A 26,596-nucleotide genomic window follows, 5' to 3' on the forward strand; every position below is an offset into this window, starting at 1 on the left:
TAAGAGAAATTTATCAAAATTAATTTTTATATTATGAGTATATTTTTTTATACTTTGATTGCAAAAAACTTTTCATGAATTTTCTTTCTCGTCTTAATACCAACATTTTGGACATCTCACTGTTGAGAAATTTGTGTTTTCTTGTTAAAAAATATATTGGTTAAAATTTTTGTATTAAATATTTAACAAATTTATGTATTAATTTAATATATTGTGTTAATTGTACTCAAATATTAAAATATTAAAACAAATTGAAAAAAGTAAAAACAATGCAAACACATATTTTTAATTTTGCATAATATATATGTTCCTTATTATTAGTGGCAGAATTTATGTATTAAAATTTACTCAAAAATAAAAAAAAAACGTTGACTTTATTTTATAATAGGAGCGAGAGTGACTATCAATAACATTTTTCCAAATTAATTTTATCATTAAAGATATGTTGATTTTACACAAAATTAATTTCAAATTTCTATGAAATTTGCATCTATTTTGCGTTGAAATATTAACATAGTATTAATGTCACCATTTAACATATCCATATTATGTTAAATTAACATAAAAATTTGTGTGGACCGTTTGAGACATGCGACATATATATCAAATTAAACCAAATTTTCCAACAGTGCTTTAAAAAATTTCTTTTTCAGAATTATGATAGGATCTATCTTCAATAGAGATTTCAGAAAGAGAGAGACAGCATGTGTATAAATAATAGAAAAATGCTTATGGTGGAAGAAAATATAACACCGAATTTTTTTATGATATATCGTACCCGTTGTCAGATAATTGTACATTATAAAAGTTATCATCTCGTTGCCTCGGCAAGGGAACAAGCTAATCTTCCGGTATTTAACAATAATGAAAGTGTAATGTTAATAAAAAAAAAAGAGAGAAAGAGTGTATGTCTGTGCCTGTGAAAGAGGAAGAGAGCGTGCATGTATATGCAATCTAGAAACTTTAAAATGTCGCGCATCGATCATTCAAATTCAAGGAAACGTGTCTGAAAATTAGAAGAAATAATTTTCGAAAAATGAAAAGGAAAATGTCTATCGGGATGTTGACGAAAGAGAATAATACGCGCATACACACACAGATCAACTTGACATATTTTAATATGATAAAGATTCACGCGATTATTTATTTCTTTATTCGAAGATAAAAACGCTCGATGTGAGTGCGCTGACCCTTGTTAACGCAGCCATTCCCTTGTAAAGATTAATTTCGTATCGCGAAAGAAAATTTGAGAGCACTCGAGATTGTGGGACGCGCGAAGGAAAGATTTCCGGTGGATTCGAGTTCTTCCCCGCCGATATGTTTTCTCTCTAACTGTTTCGCATCTCCAGGTCGGAGTAATTATGCGTCATATAGCGAGATTAAGTGCACGGTAGTAATTAGTAATAACGACCGGCTTAAGTGCTGCGCGTACCGCAATGAAATGCAATTTGAACCGCTTTCCCGAGTAAGTAATAATCCGTAATAATCTGTAAATTCCACATCACAGTTTTTGAATCTACAAGCGCTACGTTATGTCAATTAAATTTCTTTTTCTTGTACAGCGCGATTCGTGTAGAGAAAGAGGTTTAACATAAATGGAGTTCCTTTAATAATAAGAATCGAGCGCCACATACCACATGCAGGTAAATTAATGTACGGCGATATTGATTTCAGTAAATTTAAATTAGATTGAAGAAATGATCCTATTTCAAGAATCGCAAAAATATGTTTATTGCAAGAGTTATAAAATTCATTAAACGTGTGTGGCACTTTATCAATGTGAAATTAATATCTATTTATGCTTTTTTTTTTTTAACATTACATCTCCAATTTTTTGTCTACTATATGACACGAATTGAGTAACCAATCATCATTTCTTATTAAAGCACACGTTGTAATATACACTATATTATATATAAAACTTAATTTTTTTGTTTTTCTTCAACTCTTTTGCCGATGGATGACATGAGCCGAAATCTGGATGTACTCGATTTTTAGGCGAATAAAAAAGATTAATAATTTTTTTTTACAGTGTAAACGATTTGAAACTTTTTTTTTCCCAATATTATGAAGTACTTAAATAAAAATTTTCAATTAAAAATTTTTTTTTAAGTTATGCAAATATTTGCAGATTTATATTTTCATGCACGGTGTGTATGAAAACGTTCGTTTATCTTATCCGAAAAAATACAAATTTTTTTTATTAAACATATAATAGCTATCTGCTATTTAATGTTCTTTTAAAATTTTAAAGAATAAGGAAATGGCAGCAAGTTGAAAAAAAATGGGGAATTGGATTTAAAAAAGGCTTCGTTAGCGGATGCGGAATCTTATTAGGAATATGCAAAATTTGAAGTCAGTTCATCGATAAATCTGCAAATATTCACATAACTTCAAAAAAAAAAAAATTTATTAAAAGAATTTTTATTTAAGTCCTTAATATTATTATACACTTAATAATATTATTAAGTACTTAATAAGATTAAGTACTTAATAACTGTATTAATATTGTGAAAAAATAAAAAGTTTTTATCAAATCGTTGCTGCAAAAAATCTGGAAAATAATTTAATTTTCGAAAATTTAAATGCTATGTCCTCTTAACCGCTTTCGATAGTATTAAAAATATATAGATGTTTTTATGATGATAAAATTCGAAATTACACCAGCTCTTCGCCAATAATCTTTTTACTTACAAAGTTGCATTTGTGGAATAGCGAGGTGAGATAATGTAAATAAAAATAAACGTCTCGTTTCTTATATAATTCGGAGCATCGTGTAGCTTTGCATTGAATATATGCGTGTATATGTATAAAAATAAAATTTATTTATATAAACATACAGAGTGTAAATAGTAAATAATAATAATAAATAATAATAAAAGGTATAATATATATGTACATAAAATTAACGATTACTATCGTTTAATATTTGATATCTCGGGATAAAATTAATTAAATAATTGAGATATTAAAAAACGGAATCGCATATATTCGGGCGAATGGGTTTTCGCTTTAAAAAATTCGTGGTGATTCGAATTATGTACAGAAGCAGCGTTACTATTTATGCGCTCATCTTTGCATCCGTTATCGAGGATGCACAAAAAATAAAAAGAAGAAAATATCACGACGTTGATATATATATATATATATATATATATATATATATATATATATATTTTTTTCAATTGTTGCAATTCGCCGATTGGCGATGCAGCCATACATCGGGAGAGAAATCTGTGACCGCGCGGGCGGTTTACTCTATAGCAATACGATTAGAGAGTGCATTCTCGCTACACTATAATATTTAACCATAACGAGATAAGCATAAATAAGATTTAAAGACAAGTTTGTACTGTAACGTAATTAAGAACAAGTCTCGAGGCTCATTAAGCAGTCGATTTCGACCGATCAGCTGATGGATCTTTCTTTAAATTGACGGTACGACGCGTTTAGATAATATTAATAATAATAATAATAATCATCGTTCAGCATTTAAGCTACACGTATATATGTCGAGATATCCCAAGTATTATCAATTTTATCATTAATATATCCGTACATCGCATAACGTTATAATCCTGCCGTAGCGTCGCTATATAATATAATTAACACACACACACACACACACACGCACACACACATATATATATATATATGTATAAATATTTAAGTATTTATTTTTTTCCTATTATATATATATAGAGTTTATATTTTATATTATACTGTAAGAACTCGTTCTTAGGCTACATAAAGTATATAGCTATTCATTGGAGATGGCAAAACGCGTCGTACCTGCCTCGAATACAGTATCGACCACTTTCCCCACGAAGCTCTCACTATGTAGGCGCACCATAATTATATCAGGGTCTTAGAAATAAGATATCATCGTGTTCCTGTCCTTTTTTTCGCGAAGAAAAAGAACGAGCATTTCCTCGTCACTCATCTCGAACAGTATATAAAATAATATTACGAGTGCATAAGTAATTTTTTTTTTTTTTTTTTTGTTTTTGTTTTTTAATCCGATTTCTTTATCAGATCAACGAGCAACGAGATTGATTTTGTTCGATTTAATTTCCATTACAATCCATCTTATTTTTCCAGAATCCTTCTTTCTCCTTTGTCTAGCGAGTAATAAGATATGCATCGAAATTTCATTTTCGAACAATGGCATATATAGGGTGTTCCAAGTCAGGTCGATGAAACTCCAGGATCTTATAGGAAATTAAACGAAACAAAATAGGAACAAAAATGTTCCCACTTTTCCTAACACAAGTCCGGAAACGCTTCGTTAAAAAGTTAATTAATTAATAAACTCTCTGCAAGTAATTAGTTATGATCGAAATCTAATAAGAACATTTTTATGTTTGCATTAGGAATGTAGGGTTTACACAACCATCGAAAGGTCATTTTTTTAAGTTTCTGCTTTTTTCGTAGTTTTGAGATTATTTTCTTTTGAACGCCTTATCAGAATTAAATGAAATTGGTGTAATTTAGTTTGTTATTTAATTACCCATCAGATTTATTTCGTTACTTTTTTTCAAATGAATGATGGATTTTGAAGTTATTTTTTAAAATCATCAAAAAAGGATTTTCTTTTTTTAGTTTATTAACTGTAACTTTTTAACAAAGCGTTTCTGGGTCTATGTTTATAGGCACTTCTTTGTTCCAAATTTAATTTCCTCCAAGACCCTGAAGTTTCATTGACCTGAGCTGGAAGCACCTGTATAGGATTCCGTCTTGCCTCTCTTGCGAATCTGTCGCGTGCAAACGTCAAATTTATACAGAATAATCAATCTACAGCTGTCTCGCATGCTAGTAAAACGATCGCGCCAAATTTCCATTTCCAGAGTCTTCTGAAATACGAATGAAATAACTTGTAAGTCGCTCTCTTAATAAGTGCCGCACACGCGATCGCATAAGCTTCTTTTGATTTTATCGGGACTTTTGCGATCATTAAATGTAAAAGAACTTGTTTATCGAGTATTATGTTGTACTCGTTACTTTGATGAGGTCTCATTACCATCATTAAATTATAAGAACGCGCGCGAGTATCGGATGCCTGAAAGAGGAAACGCTCTGTTTGAAGTTGCAATTCCCTTCAAATAAATTCTTTCTCGATACAAAAACAAATTTGCATTTTCCTAGCAGTTATATAATCGAATATTAGCACAGACATTTATTGGAATTTTACATCATAATGTCGCTGAATTTTTTATTTAATCGCCGGTCAATCAATCGCGTTAAAAAAAATCACAGAGGCCTGTGAATGAAAGGAAGGAAAAGGAGAAAAACGCGGAATATTGATATAATATATAATGTCGACTATGAATCATTTTATGCCGCGCGAGGCTGACGAGGCTGACGATTCAAGGATTCGCGTTGTCATATTTCGTTTCCTACACTTGTTCCTTCAAACGTCATGCGAGCACCTAGTCAGTTTCGTAGAACGTGATTATTAATCACATTGAATACGCGTCCAACCCTAACTTTTTAACGATCGTAATCGACTCTATGAGTCAAATAGTTGCGAGCGTAATGATCCGCATCATGATTCACGGTGAATGAAAGAGAGCCTACGTAAAACCGGTGAATAAAACGATATCTCTATAAATCGGACATAACAAATTAATAATGATGCTTACAATAAATTTCGAAGATGTTAAAAAAAATTGTACAGATAATATAAATAATGTGCATACAAATATTGCAGATAATTCATAGAGAGAGAGAGAGAGAGGGAGAAAATTTTATAATTTAATCCACCTTCTCGCAACTTTGCTGATTATGCTAACGGAAAGGATACACATCTGATCGAATATAATTTTAGTTATCAATAATCAATTTTTCTCGAGGCTTTTAGTCAGACGCGCATTTTTTTCCTCACTTCACGCCTCGTTTCAACGATTCGTTAATCGTTGAAACCCATTTTAAGAAGCGCAATCAGCCGGCAGCTGTACCGTTTTGCTTCCTTAGCTTCTCTTACACGGGAATGTAATGGATATGAACATAAATACTCGGGTTATTCAGTTGCTGTAATTGCAATTTACGCTCAATGTGTATGTATAATTGAAAGAAAAATTGAGTCGCATTTACCTTTTACACTAGTAGAATGCTCACGTTTTTATTTTACTCCTTTAATATCCCTCATAAGAAAAAAAGTAGAGTGACCTATATTTTTCACTACGTCATAAAAGGAAAAAGAAGCGGTAGGTAGTCCCGAGCTCCTTATCACACCGCGTTAATGCGCACTGTATATACGGCATTGGGTGAACGAAGATAATGAATTTTTTCAGACGCGAATAAATTGTAGTGTATAAATGCCTTAGGAGGCGGGAAATCGATTTTTCCTAATTTACGCGAATGTCGAGCACGTGAGGTTTATCGAGAAATCGAAACGAAGGGGGAAAGTTGCGGGGACCTCCTTTCGCTCTTTTATCTTTGTCCTTTTTCCGATAATAGAGTTGCCGTGATTATAGATCTGGCATGTGTTTGATTGGTGTCTCGGTGAATTTGCCTGTCAATCCGCTAGCATTTCAGGGAAATCCTATGTAGTTAATGGATTAGTCGCGATTGATTATTACTTATATCTTGATTACGAGTGGTCCAATCACGACTAATACTATTAATGATATATATATATATATATATATATATATATATATATATATATATATAGTATTAATGTAAACTGTACTACATGAAGTATACGTAAGCGCTTGCGTGTAAGCATTTAATGTGTATAATTGCTGCGCGATATTATCTTAACATTAAATATAACACCGGGAATTCCTCTCGGCCCGTAAGCTATAAAATTTAAGGTATATTTATTAAAAGAATTTTTCACACACTGTGTAATAGCTCCTATGTAAATTATCTATCGCGCTACGTGTGCGCTTGTGTGTGCGCAGCGCGCCGATTTATTAGTTAATTAATCGCGTATTTAATTAAGTACGTATAAGAGATTAAGTTTAACAGGGCTCGGCGTGCGCTGATATCGATCGAAGTGAGAATGACGGGAACGAGTGACGCCGTTCTTTTCACTCTATATTATTTATACTTTGGAGAAGCGAAAGAACGCCATGACACCATAAAAATGTAACACAAGTCACACATGAACAACACGTGTATTTATAAAAGAAGGTTGATTCATTTATTCCTACAATATTGTTTATATTATAGTCTCGTTGAAATCATATCCGTCCAACGACATATATACAACAAAAAACATGTTATCTTTATAGATTTTAGTTTAAGATTTTCGGTAAATATGCTGTATATAGAGGAAAGTTTTTTTTTAATATTTTATGTATTTTTTTTTTTTTTTTTAAGAAACGCATGTTTTTCGATAACACCGTTCGAAAAAATATCGTTTCTAAAACGGATTTCTTTATTTATCCTTTTTATAATACTGTATATTTACCAAATTCTCTCATGCATTTCGACATTTCCATTTCGAAAGTAGTTGTACGATGAATGCATTTATGACAGTGATGATGTGAACAATTGAATCAAACGACATGTTCCTGTTACAAGAGTGAAACGAGATACTGACTGAAATAAATTGTTAAACTGCCAATCCACAGTTTTATCTTTTATTTAAGTATATATGTCGTTGGTGCCGTCATATCGAGCCGTCATATGTTTGATTCTTGTCATGGCTGCCTGTAAAATTCTCAAGTAGCGTAATTTCGGCTGAAAATATCATGTCTCAGGATACAAATCGCTATAATTCCGATTCCGAGTTTCCGATATCGAATATAAAATATAATGCGACATGTAATACGTGCCACCGAATTATCGTTAAATTGGCGGAAAATGGATGTATAAAGTTAATTATGATAATAATTAAATTATGATAATAATTAAAAATTAAATAATTAAAAATAATTTAATAATTCAATAGAGATTATACTGTGGCAAAAGGAGATGAAGAGGCACCACTAACATTTTGCTGCAAAGCAATATCATAATTTTGCCTTTTATGTCAATTGGCCGCCAATCGAAAAAAATCGTGAGCAAGAAGCCATCGGAATTATATGGAATTATAGATCGCGGAAAAATTGATCGAGCCGATCCTATTAATTCGAAGATGAATTCCGGTTAATCACGGTTCTAGTAGTTGCAGTAGCGACTAATACGACCACACGTGCACCATGTATCTATTTACACGTGCATGAGAACTTTAATGGACTGATAATGAAGACTTTAGCTTTAAATTACTCGCCCCGCCATCGTTTCTCATCTCAGTTTCTTTCCTTTTCTTTTTCGCGCATCGATCAAATCACTCGCTCGTGAAATGCGCGAAAATATAATCCGATCGAATGTTACATACATATAATAAATATCATACAGAGTGAGTCTCTTATTAACTAAACACATCAAAATGATAATAAATTTTTATTGCGAATGGAACGTATATGATAGTAATGATGGTGCTTAAACTATCTTAAGAGAAAATAAGAAAAATTTGAATATAAATTATCAGGACAATTAAATCGCGAACATTATATATTAATGTTTCCTAGAATACCCTGTAGAAAACTCACGGAAGCTCACGATATATATTTTCTCGCGATTTTCCGAGATTAACTCTCTTCTGGTTACTTTTCTCGCTAAGGAAATTACTCAAATTAAATCTTAGACAAATAATTCACATATATACGTACATATGTTATTTTTTACATATAATATATGAGTTAGTTTTAAATAATTTCGTGCGAGAGTTCAATTTTAGGTAAGATTAACTTTGCAAAAAATTCAAGGACGAAAGAAATATTATTATAAATCGCGTATTTGAATAAGATTATTATTTGCTAATTGAATCATACATACATACACACACACACATATATATATATATATATATATATATATATATATATATATATATATAATAGAATCGTGAGTTAAGTTTTAGTTGTAAGAAATTAATTTTATGCTAATTGCTAAATATTTACTTTTCGTGACAAAAGAAAGAGCATTGAAATTATTAAAATACATATTAAAATATATATATATATATATATATATATATATATATATATATATGTGTGGGTGTGTGTTTTGTTTTCTATAATATATAATATTTTTTACATTATACTTGTTTCGTATCTAATCTGTGGTTTTATTATCAAAATAAATTTGCTTTTATTTGAAAATTACCTTACAAATATTTTGTACAATTTTATCGAGCACGCGATCAACAGATTTATGTTTTAACTTTTGTATGAAAATTCAAAGTGCGCTAATTTACAATAAATTTAAAAAAAAAAAATTTTCTTTGCGTATTCTTTGAAGTGAAAATGCGATTGCAAATCTAAAATTGAGAAATAATTTCGTATAATAAATGGTTGCGAATTGATTTACGATTTTATTTGATTTCGCAATTAACTTGAAGTTTACAATGATTTCTCTCAATAAACTTGAAGTTTACGACGAATTCTCTTAATAAACTTGAAGTTCATGATGAAGTTTACGATCATTTCTTGTCTACATAAAGTGTCGACAAGGAGAGTTATAATTCACGTAAATAGAGACGGCAATTTAAAAGGAAAAGTTGCATACACTACACTTCAAGCTTTCGTCCTTGCAATTTATTGCATCAATTATTTATTAAGATTTATACGCGATTGTGTACATTAAGTACTTCCTTATTTCCTCCTAATGTCTACATGGTTTATACTAATCGGGATCTGATTCTTCAATTTTCTTCGATCATTGATTATATTAATGATTGAATTTTTCATTATTTTTTTTTTTGTAAAAAATGTTATTTAAATAAATAAACGATAGATTTTTCCCTTTACGTCATCAATAAGATAAAATCGATTTGTAATCGCAAAATGGCGAATTATATAAATAATAAAATAAAATGAGATAATATATGATTCGTTAAGATATACTACTATCTAACATTCTTCAATAAATATGCAGTATTTTATAACTACATCCCGAAGGCAAGTTTTTGGCATATACACGTTATTATTTATTACGGAACATTATTAATTCAATTTTTTTTCGTGAAGAGTAATAAAAATCAATTCAACAGAAAAATATTCGAGACATTGGATGATCGCGACGAGGAAAGCGAAAATCTTATGGTTTGCATTGATAAGGAATATTTATTCTTAATCAAAAGAAAAAATAAATAAATAGGAAAAACAGGAAAAAAAATCCTGCCATACCGTGTCTTCCACGAGAGAAACTATGAACATTATCTTAAAGTAGTTTAACATTTTTACGTATTTCCATGATAATGCATAAATTAAATTATTCGTTACATCCTTTAAAATATATGTAAGAGATATATGCTGATGATTGATAATTGACATGTACGGGGTGTACTGTGTGTGTCGTCTCGCGTGTGTTGACATTTTATTTGGTACGATGAATCATACGCACGTGTAACTTATTTTACATTCTGTCCGTATATTCTTTTAGCGACGTAAAGATCATCGGAGAAATATGAGAGGATATACGAGATTATAGGCGAAGAAAATTACGAGAGGATAAGACGAGATTTATTAATCTCTCTTGTACATTTGTCGTACATTAATCTTTATATATATATATATATATATATATATATATATATATATATCGGCATTCTTCTCGAATAAAAAATGAAAAAATTAGCGATTACTCTCCTGTATCTCTCGTAGGAACATATTTGCGATGCGCGAAGCTTCGACGCGAGTCTCGAACTAGGATAAAAATTACGATTAACTCTGCAAAGAAATCCGCGGGATTTTTTTGCGGCCAAGACATTGTAAACACAAATGTACATACTTACACTGCACTAATTTAGTATTGCCGCTAAGTATTACAACTAGTCACATAAGCCAAAAGTTTGTTACTCTCGCAGAAGTTTTCTTTTTTTCAGTTTTGTAAAATAAAGGAAGATAAGAAAAAAATCTGAAGAATGCTACGCGTGTATTTCCGGTTTATTTTCTCCTTCCTTGCAGAAGAGCATTATGAATGTTTCAAACAGCAAATTTATATTTCTAATAATATTTACTTTTTCATAATGATTTGAAAAAATGATATTTTTAATTTGTAATCATCGTATATATATATATATTTTATATATTATATATTTTAAATAAATATATAAATAATATAGTATATATATATATATATATATATATATATATATATATATAGTATTATATATTTTAAATAAATATATAAATAAAAAATATATATATATATTATTTATATATTTATTATTAAAAATATATATTAAATATTATTAAAATATATTATTAAATATATATATATATATATATATATATATATATATATATATAATAATGTATAATTGTGGTTAGCAAGCGAGTTAACATGCTTGTTCTTTAATGATTTTATGTTATTATTAATCTTAAAATTTTTTTGTGTGAAAAATTAATATTTGAAAATTTAAATCTTATACAATACAATAAAAGAGAGAATAATTATTTTAAATAATTCTTGCATTTTTAACAAAGAGATTAAATTATGTAACAATGTCCCTTAGTTATTCACTAAGTAATTTTACTCTATTATTTTACAAATTTGCAACGCATAAAATTTTCATTCATAATTTTTCTATTATATTTTTCAGTAGTTAAGTATTTTCAACATCCTGTAATACGTTTTTTATAATATAGTAATTAATCATCGGACCACGGTCACGGTAACGGAAATGAGTAATACATATCACACTTTGTATATGCGATTCTTTTACATAAGCGCCATACAAATGCAGCTAATGTTCGTGTACTACGCCTTCGTTTCCGCTTTTATTTTTGTTGAAGCGCACATTCTCATCAGAGAGAGACGTAACAGTCGCTAATAAAATAGCCGGGATTATTCTCTCTACGTTTACAACTACAATGCACGTGTGAAAATATTCCGAAGGTTGTTTATCCTTCTCTCCAACTTCGTCGAGCCAATCAACAGGTACGTAACAGAGATTTCTTTTTCTCGTATTTCCGCGTAATTAAATTGATTATAAAATCTCCTTTCTCTCCTTTTCTCTCTCGCGATATTTTAAATTAAAAATTTAAAAAATGTGTTTTATCGTAAATTAGATGTTCAATATATCGGGTACAGAAACGCGCAATATTCCAGTATTCTCATTAGCATTAAACTTATGTGTCAAGATCTATTTAGCATTTTTTGCTTAATAATCTTGTTTACCGATGGGAAAATATACGTAATTCTTATGCATAACGAACCGTTATTGTATCGTAAGTCAAACATTAGCACCGAATAATTATTATTATTTTATGCCGAACGAACAACTATATTGTGCATTTTCAATTTTTATTCGAGAGAAATATAATATAAATTATTTTAAAGACAAAAATTATATAATCTCTTTCTTTTTACAGATTTCTATTTTTATATATTTTATATAATGTATGTGTATATTTTTTTCATGTTCAAAAAATTTTATTCATCATATAATTTTGCTGATTATAATTTAATTTTTCAAAGAAAAAATGTATAAAAGAGAGAGTTATGTAATTTTCCTCTTTCTGTTTAAAGAAATTTATTTATTATATAATATTAATTTAAAGAGATGTCTGTACACATTAAATTAAAGTCGCAAGCAATTTTAGACTTTATGCACAATAGAGAAAATATTAGAAATAGGAATAATTATATATTAAATATATTAAATAAAAACGTATGAGTTGAAAATTCGAAATAATTAATTTATTCTCTTCCCTTGTTTAAAATAATTCAAAATTGCTTTTCCTAATATTATATATATATATATATATATATATATATATATATATATTTATTTATTTATTTATTTATTTATTTATTTATTTATTTATTTCAATTCTTAATATATTTTCTCTATTAGGCCCTACTTTAGCATGACTCAGTTGTTTTCAAGCCTTAATAACATAAAAAAGAGAAACATGAGTGATATATGAACGTTATATAGAAAGTAGAACGACATAAGATTGCAGCTCGCCGCAACTCAACGTCGCAAGCACGTGTATAGACAGCAAGTTTGATGCCTTTTTTTCCTTGCTTCTTTCTTTCTTTTCTTGTTCATTTCTTTCTGTTTTTTCTTCTCCTGCTTTCCTCATACTTTTTTTTCCCTTTTCTCCTTTCCCTCTTCTTTTGACCGAGAAGCCCTTTGATGTCGGCAGTCGCTCTCAATAGAGGCTGTTAGCGGCCTTTAATTACACCAGCGCGCTACAGTATTCACCACTCCTGGTGTGTATTGCTACTTCTGAGGAAGAAATATATTCCTGTCGAAAGAAAGAAATATTCGTGCGAGACAGAGTCGACCGTGGTTTCGATCGGGAGAGTTACTGCTGAAGCTCGCGTGATACCGAATCATCCGCATAGTTTCACGCATCTGCGTGCGCGTCAATTCGACCTTTTTTTTTCCTCTCTCTCTCTCTCTCTCTCTTCTTTGTACGCCGATTGTGTGTCACGGAAATACAATGTCGCTCCGTGTCGGCGGGGGAATGAAAATGATCGAATACTTTCGATCCTCTGTGCTGACTTGTAACATAAAACGCTGGATCAGCATCATCGAGTCGCGCTACATACGTAATTTCCCCTCTCCCCTCCCACCCACCCCCATCCGTGATTCAACCTCGATCGTGTTACATCCTACGTAAGCAGATTCTCACGAGTACAAAATAATTGAGAGTTTCCTCGAATTTCTTCTTTCGTAATTTTTTTTCGGTATTTTAAAGAAAATCTTTAAATACTTCATTTTTTTTTAATTCGTCGTGAATCTAAATAAAATATTAAATATTATTAAAATTACGAGGAACGAAGAGAGAAGGTTTTCGTGACTTTTTCCTTAAAAACGACGATATAAGGAAGACACATTTCAGAATTTCGCAATGCGAGCGCAAAAGATAAGCGTTTGTTACTGCGATTAGGACGGAGGGAAAATAAATGCGATCAACATTGATGATTTATGCGAATATTTCTGCTTAGAGCGGCGGCTATCTCTTCGAAACTGTCGTCATCTCGTTCACGGTATCACATGCTCTTGAACTTGCACAACTCGACTTGATCACGACGACGATCAGTCACGATTTATCAACGGAGAGAGGTACGAGTGCGCCGAACCGTGAGAGAAGGATCGAGGACCATTCAGTCGATCGATCGATCGATCATCGTGTCGTAATATTATAACGCAAGTGTCGGATACTCTTAAAATATGATTATATAAGTGATTATTTTATAAGTGTTAATATTATCGCAGCAAAAAAAAAAAAATACATCCCATAACTTGACAACTTGAAGTAATTTTAATAATTTTAATTGTGCAAATATTGTTAAATATTTATTATATCCCGAGAAAAAATGGACTTATGCGACTATATGTACAAGATCGTATATGGCCATATACAGGGTGGGCTCAATTTTTCCGGCCAGATTTTGAGATTTTATAGGAAATTTAATTCTAAACAAAAAGTTTCCTATAAATGGCTCGAAAAAAGCTTTCATAAAAAGTTAGAGCTCAAAAAGCTCTGAAATCGCGATTATTTTATACATTTTTACAAATATCAGAAAGAGTATGCATTTTTAAACAAAAAATATCAAAACAAAAATTGTAGAAAATTAAATTATTTGTCAAATGAAATCAAAATGATTGTAATACATTTCATAGGTTTTGAAATGAATGACTAGTTTCAAATGTACAAAAAAGTGTTAATTTTAAAGCGCTAACTTTTTAAGGAAGCATTTTTCAACCCATATTTATAGGAAACTGGCCGGAAGGTTTGAGCCCAGCCTATATAATTATATTCGAAATTTGGCGTGATTATATATGCGTTTATATAATCACACTAATTTTCGAATATAATTACATATAATCTCGTGTGCATTTTTTTTTTACTCGGATGGTTCCGAATAAGCGTGAAAAATATTATTAATATAAGTGTAAATTCTCGAATACACGATAAATATATTTAATAATAAAATTTATATATGAAATAATTGAGTTTTTGAAACACCTCGCATTATAAAATATCTTAGATGTTGTTAAAAAATATTTAAAAAAGTTAAAAAAATAAATAAATATATTCATCACAAAAGGCAGAGAAAATCTTCAAAAATATATTATAATTTACACGAGAGAGCAATCGTTCGTTTCCATTACTTATTAAATCATAAATGATATACATTATTGCTTGATTCTTTATTTAAAACAGACGTGTGCTGCGTGTATGAGAGCGTTAATTTTTATGACTGCGATAATTTTTTTAAACCCAAGAATTACGCGTGTGCGCGCGAGAAATGGTAAACTCGACCGAAGTCTAAGGCCGACGTCTTTTTTTTCCAGCGCTAATATTGTAGTACGCACACAGTGTTCGTGGAGAAGAGAATTGAGACGACTGTGGAGGCACAAAGAGGAATGTCGACGTCCCGACGAAGAGGCGGATAGATTTTACTTTACTAACGAGATTTCCTGAGCAACTCGCGAACGAAAATGAGGCCATTCGCAATCGTTCCCGCCCTTGTCTCTTGGTTAACAATCGTCGATTGCGTTTCGACCAGAAGATTCTGCGATCCGGAAACCGGAGACGGTGAGTTATGAAATCACGGTATTCCAATATCACGATGAACAATATTGTTAACGACGAATGCAGCGCTTCAATCGATTGAATATCGCATCGTTGTATCCTCGTATTGTGTAAAATATTGAATTCGGCATCATATCTCTCGATCGATTCGAGGAAACATTTTCCTTGCGATTTTTTGCCCGGGATTTACAGAGTGTCTCTACTCAAATCTTGTAAAAAAATTCCCTGATTTTCCAGGCAATTTTATTCAAAATTCCAGGTAAAAAGAATATTTTAAAGATTTTTTGATGTAATTTCTTAAAATAGGTTTTTTTTTTTTGTTGTACACATTTTTTAATGCTTTTCATTTATACAAACGAAAAATATAAAGCCGTTTAAGTGCTAGAATAGCTTTTGTTAAAACAAAAATTTTTAATTTACGTAACATTTTCATTTTTTTATCGCTAAAAATTAAAATAAAGAATATGTACTATATATTCGATTTTTTGCTTATTGATATTGAATATAAACAGATATATATAATATAATATAATATATAAGCAAAATTCTCCCTTCAAATAAAATTCTATGAAAATTCTCTGATTTCTCCAGATATAAAAAAAATTCAGGTTTCTCCAGGGAATATAGACATCCTAATTTAAATAATTATGTAACGTACTTAATTGTCTTAATTTTACAGAGCAATAATTCGTTTAAATCATCGACATCTTACTGATATCTGTACATAAAACGGTCCTCTCGACCGGTACACTCTGTATACATTCGTTCCGCTTTTCAGATTTCCAACGCGCACACGTCGGCCTGATTATCTCGCCCATAATGTCCATTAAAATGATACGAGAGATCGAGATTTATTGGAATCACGTCAAGTATCGACCGGGCGATACGATAGCTCTTTACACGGGCGAACCCACCGACGGCCTCGAGCCAATTTATACCCTGATACCGAACGCGCCGAGTGGTATCAAGAGAACCGGACTGCAGGCCACGTTCGTTCCCACCTGGACCCTCATGTTCGTTCAACAGTGTCTACGTGCGTACACACGATTACATAATTTTACGATATAGATTACTAATCGAGTAAAGGCTACACGTGGGAATTTCGCTTTCCTATATTTTTACTATTAAGCGTAAAGAATATATTTTACCGTTTTCTTTTATTTTTTTTTTTTTAATTTTATTGAGGAACAATATAAAAATCGATCGCTATCTTTCTCTCTTTTGCAACGTTCTTTTAATAAGATTAATAATTTAATCTAACAGACTATATACAATTTTTTTCCAATTTTCTATGCCAAAATGTTCCAAAAAATCGAAAAATCATATTTTTTTTTTAAATATCTGTATGTATGTATGTGTATATACAGGTGTTTCAAAGCACCCTAGACAACGTCAGCACAGTAAACTGAACAGAAAAGTCCTCTATTTTTTTCTATATCCTATCATCATTTTTCCTATAGTCCTATCAGTTTTTTCTATATCCTATAATTTTTTTTCTATAATGTTTAATAAAGGAGTTATTATTGAGTAAAATCTGGCCCAACGATTTTTGCTCAATAATAATTTCTTTATTAAGTATTATAGAAAAAAAAAATGATACAGGACTTTTCTGTTCAGTTTACTGGGTGCTTTGGGACACCCTGTATATGCATGGACGGAATGCACATTGTACAATCAAAATTGAAAAACCCGCTTGCTTTAAAAGGCTTTGGCTTTGTGAGCAAGCTAAAATAATGAAGAAGTAATGTGCAAATTTTTAATTTCTAATTTCTTTCATCTTGTTTATATTAGAATACCATGTCGCCTGGCTAAGAAACGGCACAATAAGACTGACAAACTGTCTGCAAACGCAGCCTCACTGGATGGCAGAAAGGAGGAACATTCTAGGATCATTGCCGATGAGCAGAGTATTTTTGCCAGGTACACATGATTCTGCATCCTACGCCATACACGAGCGGGCGAACTCTGAGAATATCGTCGAGAAATTTGTAATAACCCAGGTAAATTCATAATTGCTCATCGAGAATTGAATATTTTTTTAGATAAATTTCTGCAAAATAATTTCATTATAATAGCATAGAGATAAAGTCATTAAAATACAAGATATATATCTATGACATTAATTTTTTGTGGCAGATTTTTTTGATTTAGAAGAGATTTTTTCACGATATAAAAATACCTGTAATGAAATTAATGAATTAAAAAACTTTGCACGGAAAGAAGCAGACTGTATAACTTACAAGTTATTAATTATAATTTTGAATAATATAAATAATACGCGAAATAGTTAGATTTATTTAAAATATTTTAAAAATTTCTTATAAACCATATATATATATATAAATTTATTGAAACCATTTCTTAAAAAATAAAGTTTTTTTTTGTTGTCCGAAGAATTAGCGAAAAGTTCTGAACATTATTAACTCACAGTAAGACTTCTGTTTCTTTATCGCAGCCATATCGAATAATGAAGTGAGAAATCACGCAAATCTTTTTTTTGCGTGATAAGAATATGAAATAAATAAATTATTTATCATATATCTCCTAAAAACTTTTTATTATTCAATTAAAAATTGACTTAGGGTCTCAGATATATTTACATTGTCAAACGCGAAAAGAGAATTTCACATAATTTTTCGATCTCGTAATTCAGTATGGCCGTGGATCTAGGAACATTGAAATCAGATAAAAATTAATTATAGAATAACCGTTGCTGGTAATTGTTAGGATAATTAAACTGCAGGATGTGGACGTGCTCGCGCAATTGATTTATGGGGTTCGATATCTGGACATCAGGGTCGGGCACTATCCTAACACGAACTCGATATGGTGGGCCAATCATGGGGTTTTCAAATCTGTCCCCATGCAAAATGTCGTGAACCAGGTGAAGACCTTCCTTAACAATACGAACGAGATCGTGATATTCGATATCCAGGAATTTCCCGTTGGTAATGTTCCTTAAAAGCGTTCGATAAAATATTTTTGATCAGACAAAAATAATATTCGAATATATATATATATATATATTAATCTGTAATAATTTTTTAATAATTTTTTATTTTATAATTATTATATAATAGATACATATATTATAGAATAATATTTATTTTGTACTATTTCTTTAAAGCACACTATATGATGTAATTTATTATTTCCAATAATAACAATAATAAAAATATAATTTAATGATAAGATATATTTTTAATTCTCTTTTTTTCGTATATAAAATTTTTTTATTTAATTGCACATTTGATGGCGTTACTAGGCTTTGGGAAAAATCTGGGAGTACATCACGATTTCGTTGGATTCCTCGAGGAACAATTTGCCGGATACTACTTGCCAAAGAGTTATGGATGGACCAGCACGCTAAATACAATCTGGTCATCTGGGAAAAGACTCATAATCGGTTACGACGAGAAACGAGTCGTCAGCCGCTACGAGAGCGTGTGGCCCTGCGTAACACATCAATGGGGAAATGTCAGGAATATTGAAGATTTGTTTAACTATCTGGATCGTATCGAAATGGAAAGTCTCGGGTGTGTAAAATTCGTAAAGCTGAGGCTGGCAGGCATTATAAACTTATAGCACTACACTGAGAAAAAAAATTGTTAATTAATTCTAAATGAAAAAATTCAACTGATTCCTATTTTTGTAATTGAAATATTTAAATCAAACATGTCATGTTAGATTTAATATGTCGTATTTAATTTAGATATTTAAATTAAAGAAATAGTAATCACTTGAACGTATTTCTAGTCTAGTTAACAATTTTTTTTTCTCCATGTATAAATTATGCTCGATATTATTTCATACTTGTGTGATAAATACCTTTGTTATAATTGCATTTCTTTGATTTTAGACATCCTAGAGCGACACCGAGATCAGCGATGGCAGAATTGACGCCGAACACGTGGGACGTAATATTAAATCGGCTTGGAAGCATTCGCCAGATGGCAGAGAAAGTTAATATCAACGTTACAAATTGGTATAATAGCAAATGGCAACATACGGCCAATATCGTCGCCGTCGACTTCGTCCGATCGTCCGGCATCATCGAAACTGCGATCGAATGGAACGAAAGACGAAATTCGCATTGTTAAGAGAGATTTTGCGTAAAAGTAAAAAAAAAACTTATAAACCAAAATTTGTTAATACATTCAAATTATAATAATTCACAGCATGCCGAGCAGCGTAAGAGATTTTATGCTAGTACTTAATAATTTATTATCTCCACACAATATTTTGTGTGTTTAGTTATGTTTTATGGATATATATAATAAATTTTATACGCACAAGGAGTGAATCACGCAAATAGATAATGTCTATAATTAAAATTAAAAAAAATATAAGTATCTCGTAAAAAATACCCTATTATATATTCGATTTTTTTCGTAGAAATATAATATAGGAGAGCCAATATTTTTATAATCTAATTCTTTCTTTAATCAGAGCTAATCAACTCGTTTCATCAAAAATCTGTTTACATCAACCCTCCGTTATCTTAAGAAATCTAGATAACGACAGCTCGCGCATTAATCGCGTAACGTACACATTTTGCGTGATAATCACAGTTCCGGCGGATGTGCGAATAATTCTCTAGTCAAGGTAACCGAGAGAAACAAAATTGTCTGTCGTGCACAAAAGCGATGCAACGAAATCAGTTCATCATCCGGTACAGATGATGTTAGTCGCGAATGCGAAATCGAAAATACATCAGTATCTTGCGTTATCCGTTGTGTACGGAAAGAATAATTTAGAGCATTAAACATCTTCTCTGGAAGCATTAAACGATAATTTTTTTACAAAGTCGATCGCCGCTTATTCCTTCTATGAGGAAAATTATTTTGTTATGTAAATTAATTTCTATCTCTTAATTTAAATTAATTTTTGGTATTTAAATAATTGTTAGAATCGTTTCTTAAAATCAATTAAAAAGTAGAGAATTTTAATCCTTACTAAGGTGACCATCTATTTAAATTAATATTTAGAAAAATGTACTGCTTATTGCTGTTGCTTTTACTGCCAATAGTAACTTCGAAACCGTGCGAGTATTCCGAGTATCAATATTATATGTGCCAAAATAATTCTCTCTCTTGCCCTGGCAATCAGAAATGCACATTCATCGAACACTGCCCGGCGGTTGTATCTCTAATGGAACGAAACGAGCTCTCCGCCCACAGGTAACGTGATATCGTATTTTTGCATTATAAAGTATACGCGCGTACCTACATACGTAAATTTTTTGAGTTCAGATTACGGCAAGCTGTATGTGGATACGATCGAACGCGCATGAAAATTTGCTGCAGCGTAGACAGTAATTCCGAACGGCCGATATATACGAATCAGGATACATATCTGACGCAATCATCTTCCAACTCTCATTGTGGAAAGAGTCTTATTCGAAATAACATAGACAGTTTGGGATCGTATCCTTTCGTCGCGAGGATCGGTTTTGCAAGCAAGTATTTGCGCGAAATATTTGTATTGTACAAGATGTGTCCCAAAATCCGCTCATTTTTTTTTCTTCGAACTTTGCCGAGAATTAAAATATTGTGCCACATAACGTCGTTGATAACTTTCCATTGAATGCATTAATTCTGTTCCAAATTCCTTAACGAAGTTGTGTGGTTTCAGTGACTATGTATACGACAAACTATACTAGAGTTTGTCTATTTTCTTTTTCTTTTTTTTTTAAGGACAGACCGATTAGCTATATTTCTTTTATTATATAAGACATGCGCTTTGAAACCGTTAGCAAGAGTTAGTTTTTCAGATACATTAACGAGTGAGATCAAATACTTGTGCAATGGCGTGATTGTTAATGAGCGTACAGTATTAACTACAGCTACATGCGCACTCGCGAAATCGGACAGATACAAATTGTATGTATATAGCAGTCGAAAATATAACGAATAATCGTTGCTCAGATTTTCGATTGTGTTTAATTAAGCCTGGAATCGTAGCATGCAATAATAATAATAATAATTTTTGTTCGTATTTAGATGCTCTGTGCTTATTGGTGAATATAATACAGAGTCGAATCCAGATTGCAATCAATTATTTTGCGGACGTAATACCAGTAGCCACGATATATCGTATGTGATAAAACATCCGGGCTATGACGCCGCAAGTTTTTCCAGTAACGTTGCCTTACTTCGTTTAAAGAAGGCTATCAATTTTACAGGTATGTACAATTCTTAAATATAAACATATTAGAACGCTTGACAATCAGTCTTAATGAAATGCATATCCGATCTTCTTTAGCCACAGCGCAACCAATCTGTTTTATACCAGAAGACAGATATGTCAGCTTGGAAAGTACATGCACCGTTGTTGGCTGGGGAAAATTGTCCAGTCAAAAAGGTATTATAATAATTGAACAAACTATTGTAAAGCATAAATTGTAAGCAGTGTTTATGTGTTATGTGAAAATGCGACAACTCTGTGATCCAGCACAACCACCGACGCAACAGTCATTACAACTAAAACTCGTACCTAAGCAACAATGCTCAGATTATTCAAGCCACGGTCTGTCTGTTGAATTATGTGCCAAAGGGAATTGTGAACCTTGTTCAGGTTACAGTGGAAGTCCTCTATTATATAAATATGCAGACACATATTTCCTGGTATGTTACACTATCTTATAAGATATATATAAATATATATATATATATATATATATATATATATATATATATATACTAAAATGGTAGTTCAAATGTTTATATATACAATATTCTTTTTATCAGGTAGGAATCCTATCATATGGGTCTAGTTGCGACTCAAGCACCATTTTTCCATCTGCGTTCATAAATGTACAGAAATACACAAGATGGATCTTAGAGAATTCTTAAGATTGCAAATGCAACCGTCTCAAAATGGCACTTAAGAACACCAATTGGTATTGCACTTTCACGAGTTTTATTTTTTTATCTACGAAATATTATTTATGTTTAAATATATTCAAATATTTTCCACGCGTCATTTCCTTAGCTTCTTCTAGACCCAGTTGATAAGCTAAATCGTGCAGTTTTTTCACTTCCGAGATAAGCCCGGTCATTGTTAAATTACCCAATTCTGCAAGAAAAATTTCGTTCGATATTTAGCAACAGAAGATGAAGAATTATATTTTAATGCATATTAACTCACGATGCAATTGACTTATGTCGTCCGCTGAAAAACTCGCAGTCCAAAAACATGGCTCTGTCTGCGGTGAATTTTGAGCAACGAACTCATGCACACCTGGAACTTCATTGCTCGCTACATATATGATGTATATTATGTATATGTATCTCAAAAAGAGATCTTCCGAAAAAGAGATACTCACTTTGTTCAGGCCATAAATCAGGAGATGCTCTATCCAGTTTCTCTAGACTCATTAGGCTCTCCTCCACACAAGATAAATCTATAAAATAGAAATTTACCACTTTAGCTCTTTGCATTTAAGTACAATATAAAATATTATTTTCGAAATCTATAATTTTAAATTTAATTCAATATAAGAAAGATCAATTTGTAAAAAAAGATACATATTGGACTCTGTTTTCTATTATTTCTCTCTTTTCACAAAAAAAACTATTATTTAATTATATTTAACTAATAATATTAAATAAAAAGGATAAAAGATAGAAAAAAAAAACACAAAATAATTTAAGAAAAAACATTTACAGCGTGTTGCTTATTTAGTATATATAACTGTGAGCTTAGTGCACCAGAGCATAACCAGTGTACTTTTATTCTCTAAAGCTCCAAACTTACCTGGTTGATCGACAGTCTCTTCAGTAGCCATAATCGTTGAATCGGAAATTTATCAAAGGATTTCTAGAATGAAAGATCACAACGGATCGACAAAACGGAGTGAAATGACGGAACGGAATACTTGAAACACACACGAACTATCTTATGTCCTTTATATAAAAAAAACTCTCAAGCGACAGAATGTAACTTCGCGTTACGTGTTCTTATCTCCAATCGTCGTTATCCCTCTGCGCAATTCCTTGGCTAGTTCAGCCTGTTGCTGCAGAACGTAGACATTTTCCGCTTTTCGGCGCTCACGTCGCTCGATGTCGCGTATCACACCTAAATGAAGTTGCTCCCTGTAACGTAACGTAGCGTATCATCTAGCTTATCGAATATTCAAATAGCAATAACGCGCATACTCTCGCCTACCTGTCGTACGCCTGTTTGTAATGAACGTAGCCTATTATTCCGACAGACGCCGTACAACATAAGCCGAAAGTGACTTTAGACGCTGTTGACATGCTGAAGAATGACACGCGCTGTCAAGTTGCCACACATGGTCGCGCGAGGCATGATGGGATAATCGATATTTAACTGCGTTCGATATCAGGGCAGCGATCATGTAACTTTTCCCCTAGGACGAAAACGTGAAAAGTGAAGAATTTTCTCGTTAATTTTAATGGCAAAATTTTTCACATTTCCGCCCTAGAGGAAAAGTTACATAATCGTTGCCCTGAAAATTGATATTTATTTATATTATATAATAAATATTATAAGGAGCTTACCAGCAAGAAACACACATGATTAGCTGTCAAATAGAAAAATTTTAGAATCTTTAAAAATTCCCTATTTAATAGCCAATTACATGACATTGTGTCTATTAGTGTTTTTTTTATATATATATAATTTTAATAATTTTTTTCTGCATATTTACAACTGCTTCTTTAAATCATTTCCTACTACGATAATAGTTTTTCAAACTGTATCACTGTCATTCGTGAATCCGTTTCTATATCTTATTTGCTTGAATATTTCAGCCATTTAAAGCCTCTTGCTACGTTCTGTTTTAATTTTATTTTAATTTACTGCTAGAATAGTGACGTTTTATAATATATTTTGATTAATAATAATAATACACACACATACACACTTAATATATAATAAAATAAATAAAATAGAATTCTGTCAACAATATTCTGCGCAGATTCTGACATGTAAAGCATCTTCAAACACAATGTGAAGCTACCATAAGGTTATTAACTCTGACCACAGCCAATAGCCAGTGTTGTTTTTTCAGTGGCGACGCTTTCTTGCGCATGCGCAGTCAGTAGTAGAGAAATCCAGTGACGGCGTATTTAGTGCATATTTGTGTATAGACATTGTTTACAATAATATGTTTAATGCCAGAAGTTCTTAATTATAATTATTTTTAATTAATTTTAAATTAATTTCTTAATTATTTATTTATAATTATATTTATTTATAATTCATTAATTTGTAAAATAATGTAGATTATTTTTAACATTGCTAAGTAAAGGGCCTAACAGCACCCTTTTTCTTACAAATTTGATGTACCTTAAAACAACGTTTAACGCGCATGCGCGAGGAAGCGTGCTCGAGAACAACAGCGAGGGTCAAATCTAAACACGATTTGTTCCGCGACGTAAAGCGTACTAATGGTATTATTGCGCGATTAGCAATTATTTTGTAATTATTGCAAGATTGCTGAGCATTCTACAAATTTTTTACACTGAAAAAGCTTAAATATCGAAATGTACATCTACAAATTAGCATAAAACGAAGATGTAATATGGAACTACATAGTGTGAGGGAAAAGTTACGAGCTGCTCCATGTCTTCGAAGGTTAATCTTTTATGATATAATAAGACTAAGTTTAAAAAAAGGCTATATTTAATCTCTCTTTGCAATATGTTATGATTTGTATTGATATTATAGCAATATAAAATAGAAATTATGTAGAATATAGAAAATAGATATACATGTTTGTAATGGAGTGTATTTTTTTATGCAAGCATGTTATTTAATATTTTGTTTTTGTCGAAAAGAGGCATGTGTCTTTTTATCATTTATTCATATGAACAATCTTAGTATATCATTATAAATACTTTCTGATAATCTCTTTTTTGCTTGAAAAAATGAATACTGATATCTGTAGAACAGCAAAAATTTTATGTATATATGTGGATATATATATATATATATATATATATATATATATATATATATCATACTGTGTATATATATATATACATACACAGAGCATGTAATCTATATCTCAAAATTTTTTATTTTATATTTACAATATTTAATATCAATGCAATTAAAAATTACATATGAAATCTAGTAATAATGCTTGTAACTATTTTTAAAAAATTTGCAATTTTTTCAAAATATTTCTCAAGAAAAATTAGATATATTAAAGTCATGGAATTAATATATTGAGCTGTATGATGGTTTTATATTTGGATATTTTTATATATATACATTATACATATATATATATATATATATATATATATATATATATATATATATATAATATATTTAAACAAACTGAATAAGTTCATATGAAACATATTTTTTTTTAAAGATTAATTTACAATCCTATTCAGTTTGTTTAAATATGTAATTAATGATTCTAACATATGTAATTTATTTTATTTTCAGAATCAGAATAAAAATGATATTGTTCTGAGCAAAAAGCTATCATATCTATTACGTCATGGTGCTATAAAGGAAGGCTTAAATATTAAACCAAACGGCTTTGTTGCAGTCAATGAACTATTGAATAAATTGCACCATTATACCATTGACGATATCAAGAGAATAGTAGAGAATAATAACAAACAGAGATTTACTCTTGATACTATTAATGGTGTTTTAGAAATCAAAGCAAATCAGGGTCATTCCATATCTAAGATAAATGAATTGACTTTGAAAGTACTTGATAATGCTGAATTTGATATAATTCACGGAACTTATTTTAAGTATTGGACAACGATAAAAGTTGAAGGTTTGTCGTGTATGAAAAGAAATCATATTCATTTTGCTAAAGGACTGAATTTCATTAACGGCTTGCGTCAAAGCGCAGAACTTTTTATTTATATTAATTTTGATAAGGCAAAGAAAGATGGTTTAATATTTTTTGAATCTGAAAATGGTGTTATTCTCTGCACTGGAAATTTAAAAGGATTTATTGAAACAAAATATTTTTTAAAAGTGATTACTAAACACAATCAAGTATTACACTTTAATTGAAAATATTGATTTTTTGAACT

General features: G+C 30.8%; 6 protein-coding genes across 8 annotated transcripts in view; 4 read left to right on the forward strand and 2 right to left on the reverse strand.

The window, feature by feature from the left end:
* Positions 1-15,380, forward strand: part of LOC126857718 (insulin-like peptide receptor) — an 84,343-nt gene extending 68,963 nt beyond the window's left edge. The window contains exon 9 of the mRNA XM_050607412.1: positions 15,317-15,380. Within this exon, the coding sequence (XP_050463369.1) occupies positions 15,317-15,330 (14 nt within the window). The 3' untranslated portion in view covers positions 15,331-15,380. The remainder of the gene's footprint in view (positions 1-15,316) is intronic.
* On the forward strand, positions 14,302-19,906 carry LOC126857743 (PI-PLC X domain-containing protein 1-like). Its single transcript, XM_050607464.1, has 6 exons — positions 14,302-15,560; positions 16,336-16,590; positions 17,349-17,557; positions 18,301-18,505; positions 18,823-19,093; positions 19,417-19,906. Exons 1-6 carry the CDS (start codon positions 15,464-15,466, stop codon positions 19,655-19,657), a joined length of 1,278 nt encoding a protein of 425 aa, XP_050463421.1. The 5' UTR covers positions 14,302-15,463; the 3' UTR covers positions 19,658-19,906.
* A 134-nt stretch (positions 19,907-20,040) lies between these two features.
* On the forward strand, positions 20,041-22,450 carry LOC126857747 (phenoloxidase-activating enzyme 1-like). Its single transcript, XM_050607467.1, has 7 exons — positions 20,041-20,737; positions 20,810-21,015; positions 21,331-21,439; positions 21,560-21,741; positions 21,822-21,920; positions 22,011-22,183; positions 22,307-22,450. The coding sequence occupies exons 1-7, from the start codon at positions 20,550-20,552 to the stop codon at positions 22,409-22,411; spliced, it is 1,062 nt and encodes a 353-aa protein (XP_050463424.1). The 5' UTR covers positions 20,041-20,549; the 3' UTR covers positions 22,412-22,450.
* Positions 22,451-22,455: 5 nt separating this feature from the next.
* On the reverse strand, positions 22,456-23,596 carry LOC126857756 (protein lin-52 homolog). 3 transcript variants are annotated; one of them, XM_050607478.1, is made up of 5 exons: positions 23,513-23,596; positions 23,316-23,378; positions 22,885-22,962; positions 22,707-22,817; positions 22,456-22,634 (listed from the first exon to the last, which is right to left on the reverse strand). In XM_050607478.1, the coding sequence occupies exons 2-5, from the start codon at positions 23,344-23,346 to the stop codon at positions 22,501-22,503; spliced, it is 354 nt and encodes a 117-aa protein (XP_050463435.1). In that variant the 5' UTR covers positions 23,347-23,378; positions 23,513-23,596; the 3' UTR covers positions 22,456-22,500. The 3 variants fall into 3 exon arrangements, with proteins under 3 accessions (XP_050463435.1, XP_050463436.1, XP_050463434.1); XM_050607479.1 differs by lacking the exon at positions 23,513-23,596 and having other exon boundaries at positions 22,707-22,805; positions 23,316-23,463; XM_050607477.1 differs by lacking the exon at positions 23,513-23,596 and having other exon boundaries at positions 23,316-23,463.
* On the reverse strand, positions 23,506-23,855 carry LOC126857759 (protein PET117 homolog, mitochondrial). The gene is made up of 2 exons (XM_050607481.1): positions 23,727-23,855; positions 23,506-23,653 (listed from the first exon to the last, which is right to left on the reverse strand). The coding sequence occupies exons 1-2, from the start codon at positions 23,816-23,818 to the stop codon at positions 23,509-23,511; spliced, it is 237 nt and encodes a 78-aa protein (XP_050463438.1). The 5' UTR covers positions 23,819-23,855; the 3' UTR covers positions 23,506-23,508.
* A 1,062-nt stretch (positions 23,856-24,917) lies between these two features.
* On the forward strand, positions 24,918-26,576 carry LOC126857752 (tRNA 2'-phosphotransferase 1). The gene is made up of 2 exons (XM_050607473.1): positions 24,918-25,160; positions 25,986-26,576. Exons 1-2 carry the CDS (start codon positions 25,149-25,151, stop codon positions 26,574-26,576), a joined length of 603 nt encoding a protein of 200 aa, XP_050463430.1. The 5' UTR covers positions 24,918-25,148.
* The last annotated feature ends 20 nt before the right edge of the window (positions 26,577-26,596 follow it).

Source organism: Cataglyphis hispanica, chromosome 22, assembly GCF_021464435.1.
Source record: "Cataglyphis hispanica isolate Lineage 1 chromosome 22, ULB_Chis1_1.0, whole genome shotgun sequence".
In the NCBI taxonomy this organism is placed as follows: domain Eukaryota; kingdom Metazoa; phylum Arthropoda; class Insecta; order Hymenoptera; family Formicidae; genus Cataglyphis; species Cataglyphis hispanica.

What these genes read in the sequence shown, in the direction of transcription:
- LOC126857747 (XM_050607467.1), top strand. Translation starts at nt 20,550, where the DNA reads ATGTACTGCTTATTGCTGTTGCTTTTACTGCCAATAGTAACTTCGAAA. An exon ending in CGCGAGGATCGGTTTTGCAA is followed by an intron (nt 21,016 to 21,330) that starts GCAAGTATTTGC and finishes TTAGTTTTTCAG; the next exon opens with ATACATTAACGAGTGAGATC. An exon ending in GAAGGCTATCAATTTTACAG is followed by an intron (nt 21,742 to 21,821) that starts GTATGTACAATT and finishes GATCTTCTTTAG; the next exon opens with CCACAGCGCAACCAATCTGT.
- LOC126857756 (XM_050607478.1), bottom strand. Translation starts at nt 23,346, where the DNA reads ATGGCTACTGAAGAGACTGTCGATCAACCAG. An exon ending in AGAGACTGTCGATCAACCAG is followed by an intron (nt 22,963 to 23,315) that starts GTAAGTTTGGAG and finishes TCTATTTTATAG; the next exon opens with ATTTATCTTGTGTGGAGGAG. An exon ending in CGACATAAGTCAATTGCATC is followed by an intron (nt 22,635 to 22,706) that starts GTGAGTTAATAT and finishes TTTTTCTTGCAG; the next exon opens with AATTGGGTAATTTAACAATG.
- LOC126857743 (XM_050607464.1), top strand. Translation starts at nt 15,464, where the DNA reads ATGAGGCCATTCGCAATCGTTCCCGCCCTTGTCTCTTGGTTAACAATC. An exon ending in TATCCAGGAATTTCCCGTTG is followed by an intron (nt 18,506 to 18,822) that starts GTAATGTTCCTT and finishes TGGCGTTACTAG; the next exon opens with GCTTTGGGAAAAATCTGGGA. An exon ending in ATCGAAATGGAAAGTCTCGG is followed by an intron (nt 19,094 to 19,416) that starts GTGTGTAAAATT and finishes CTTTGATTTTAG; the next exon opens with ACATCCTAGAGCGACACCGA.
- LOC126857759 (XM_050607481.1), bottom strand. Translation starts at nt 23,818, where the DNA reads ATGTCAACAGCGTCTAAAGTCACTTTCGGCTTATGTTGTACGGCGTCT. An exon ending in TACAAACAGGCGTACGACAG is followed by an intron (nt 23,654 to 23,726) that starts GTAGGCGAGAGT and finishes GTTACGTTACAG; the next exon opens with GGAGCAACTTCATTTAGGTG.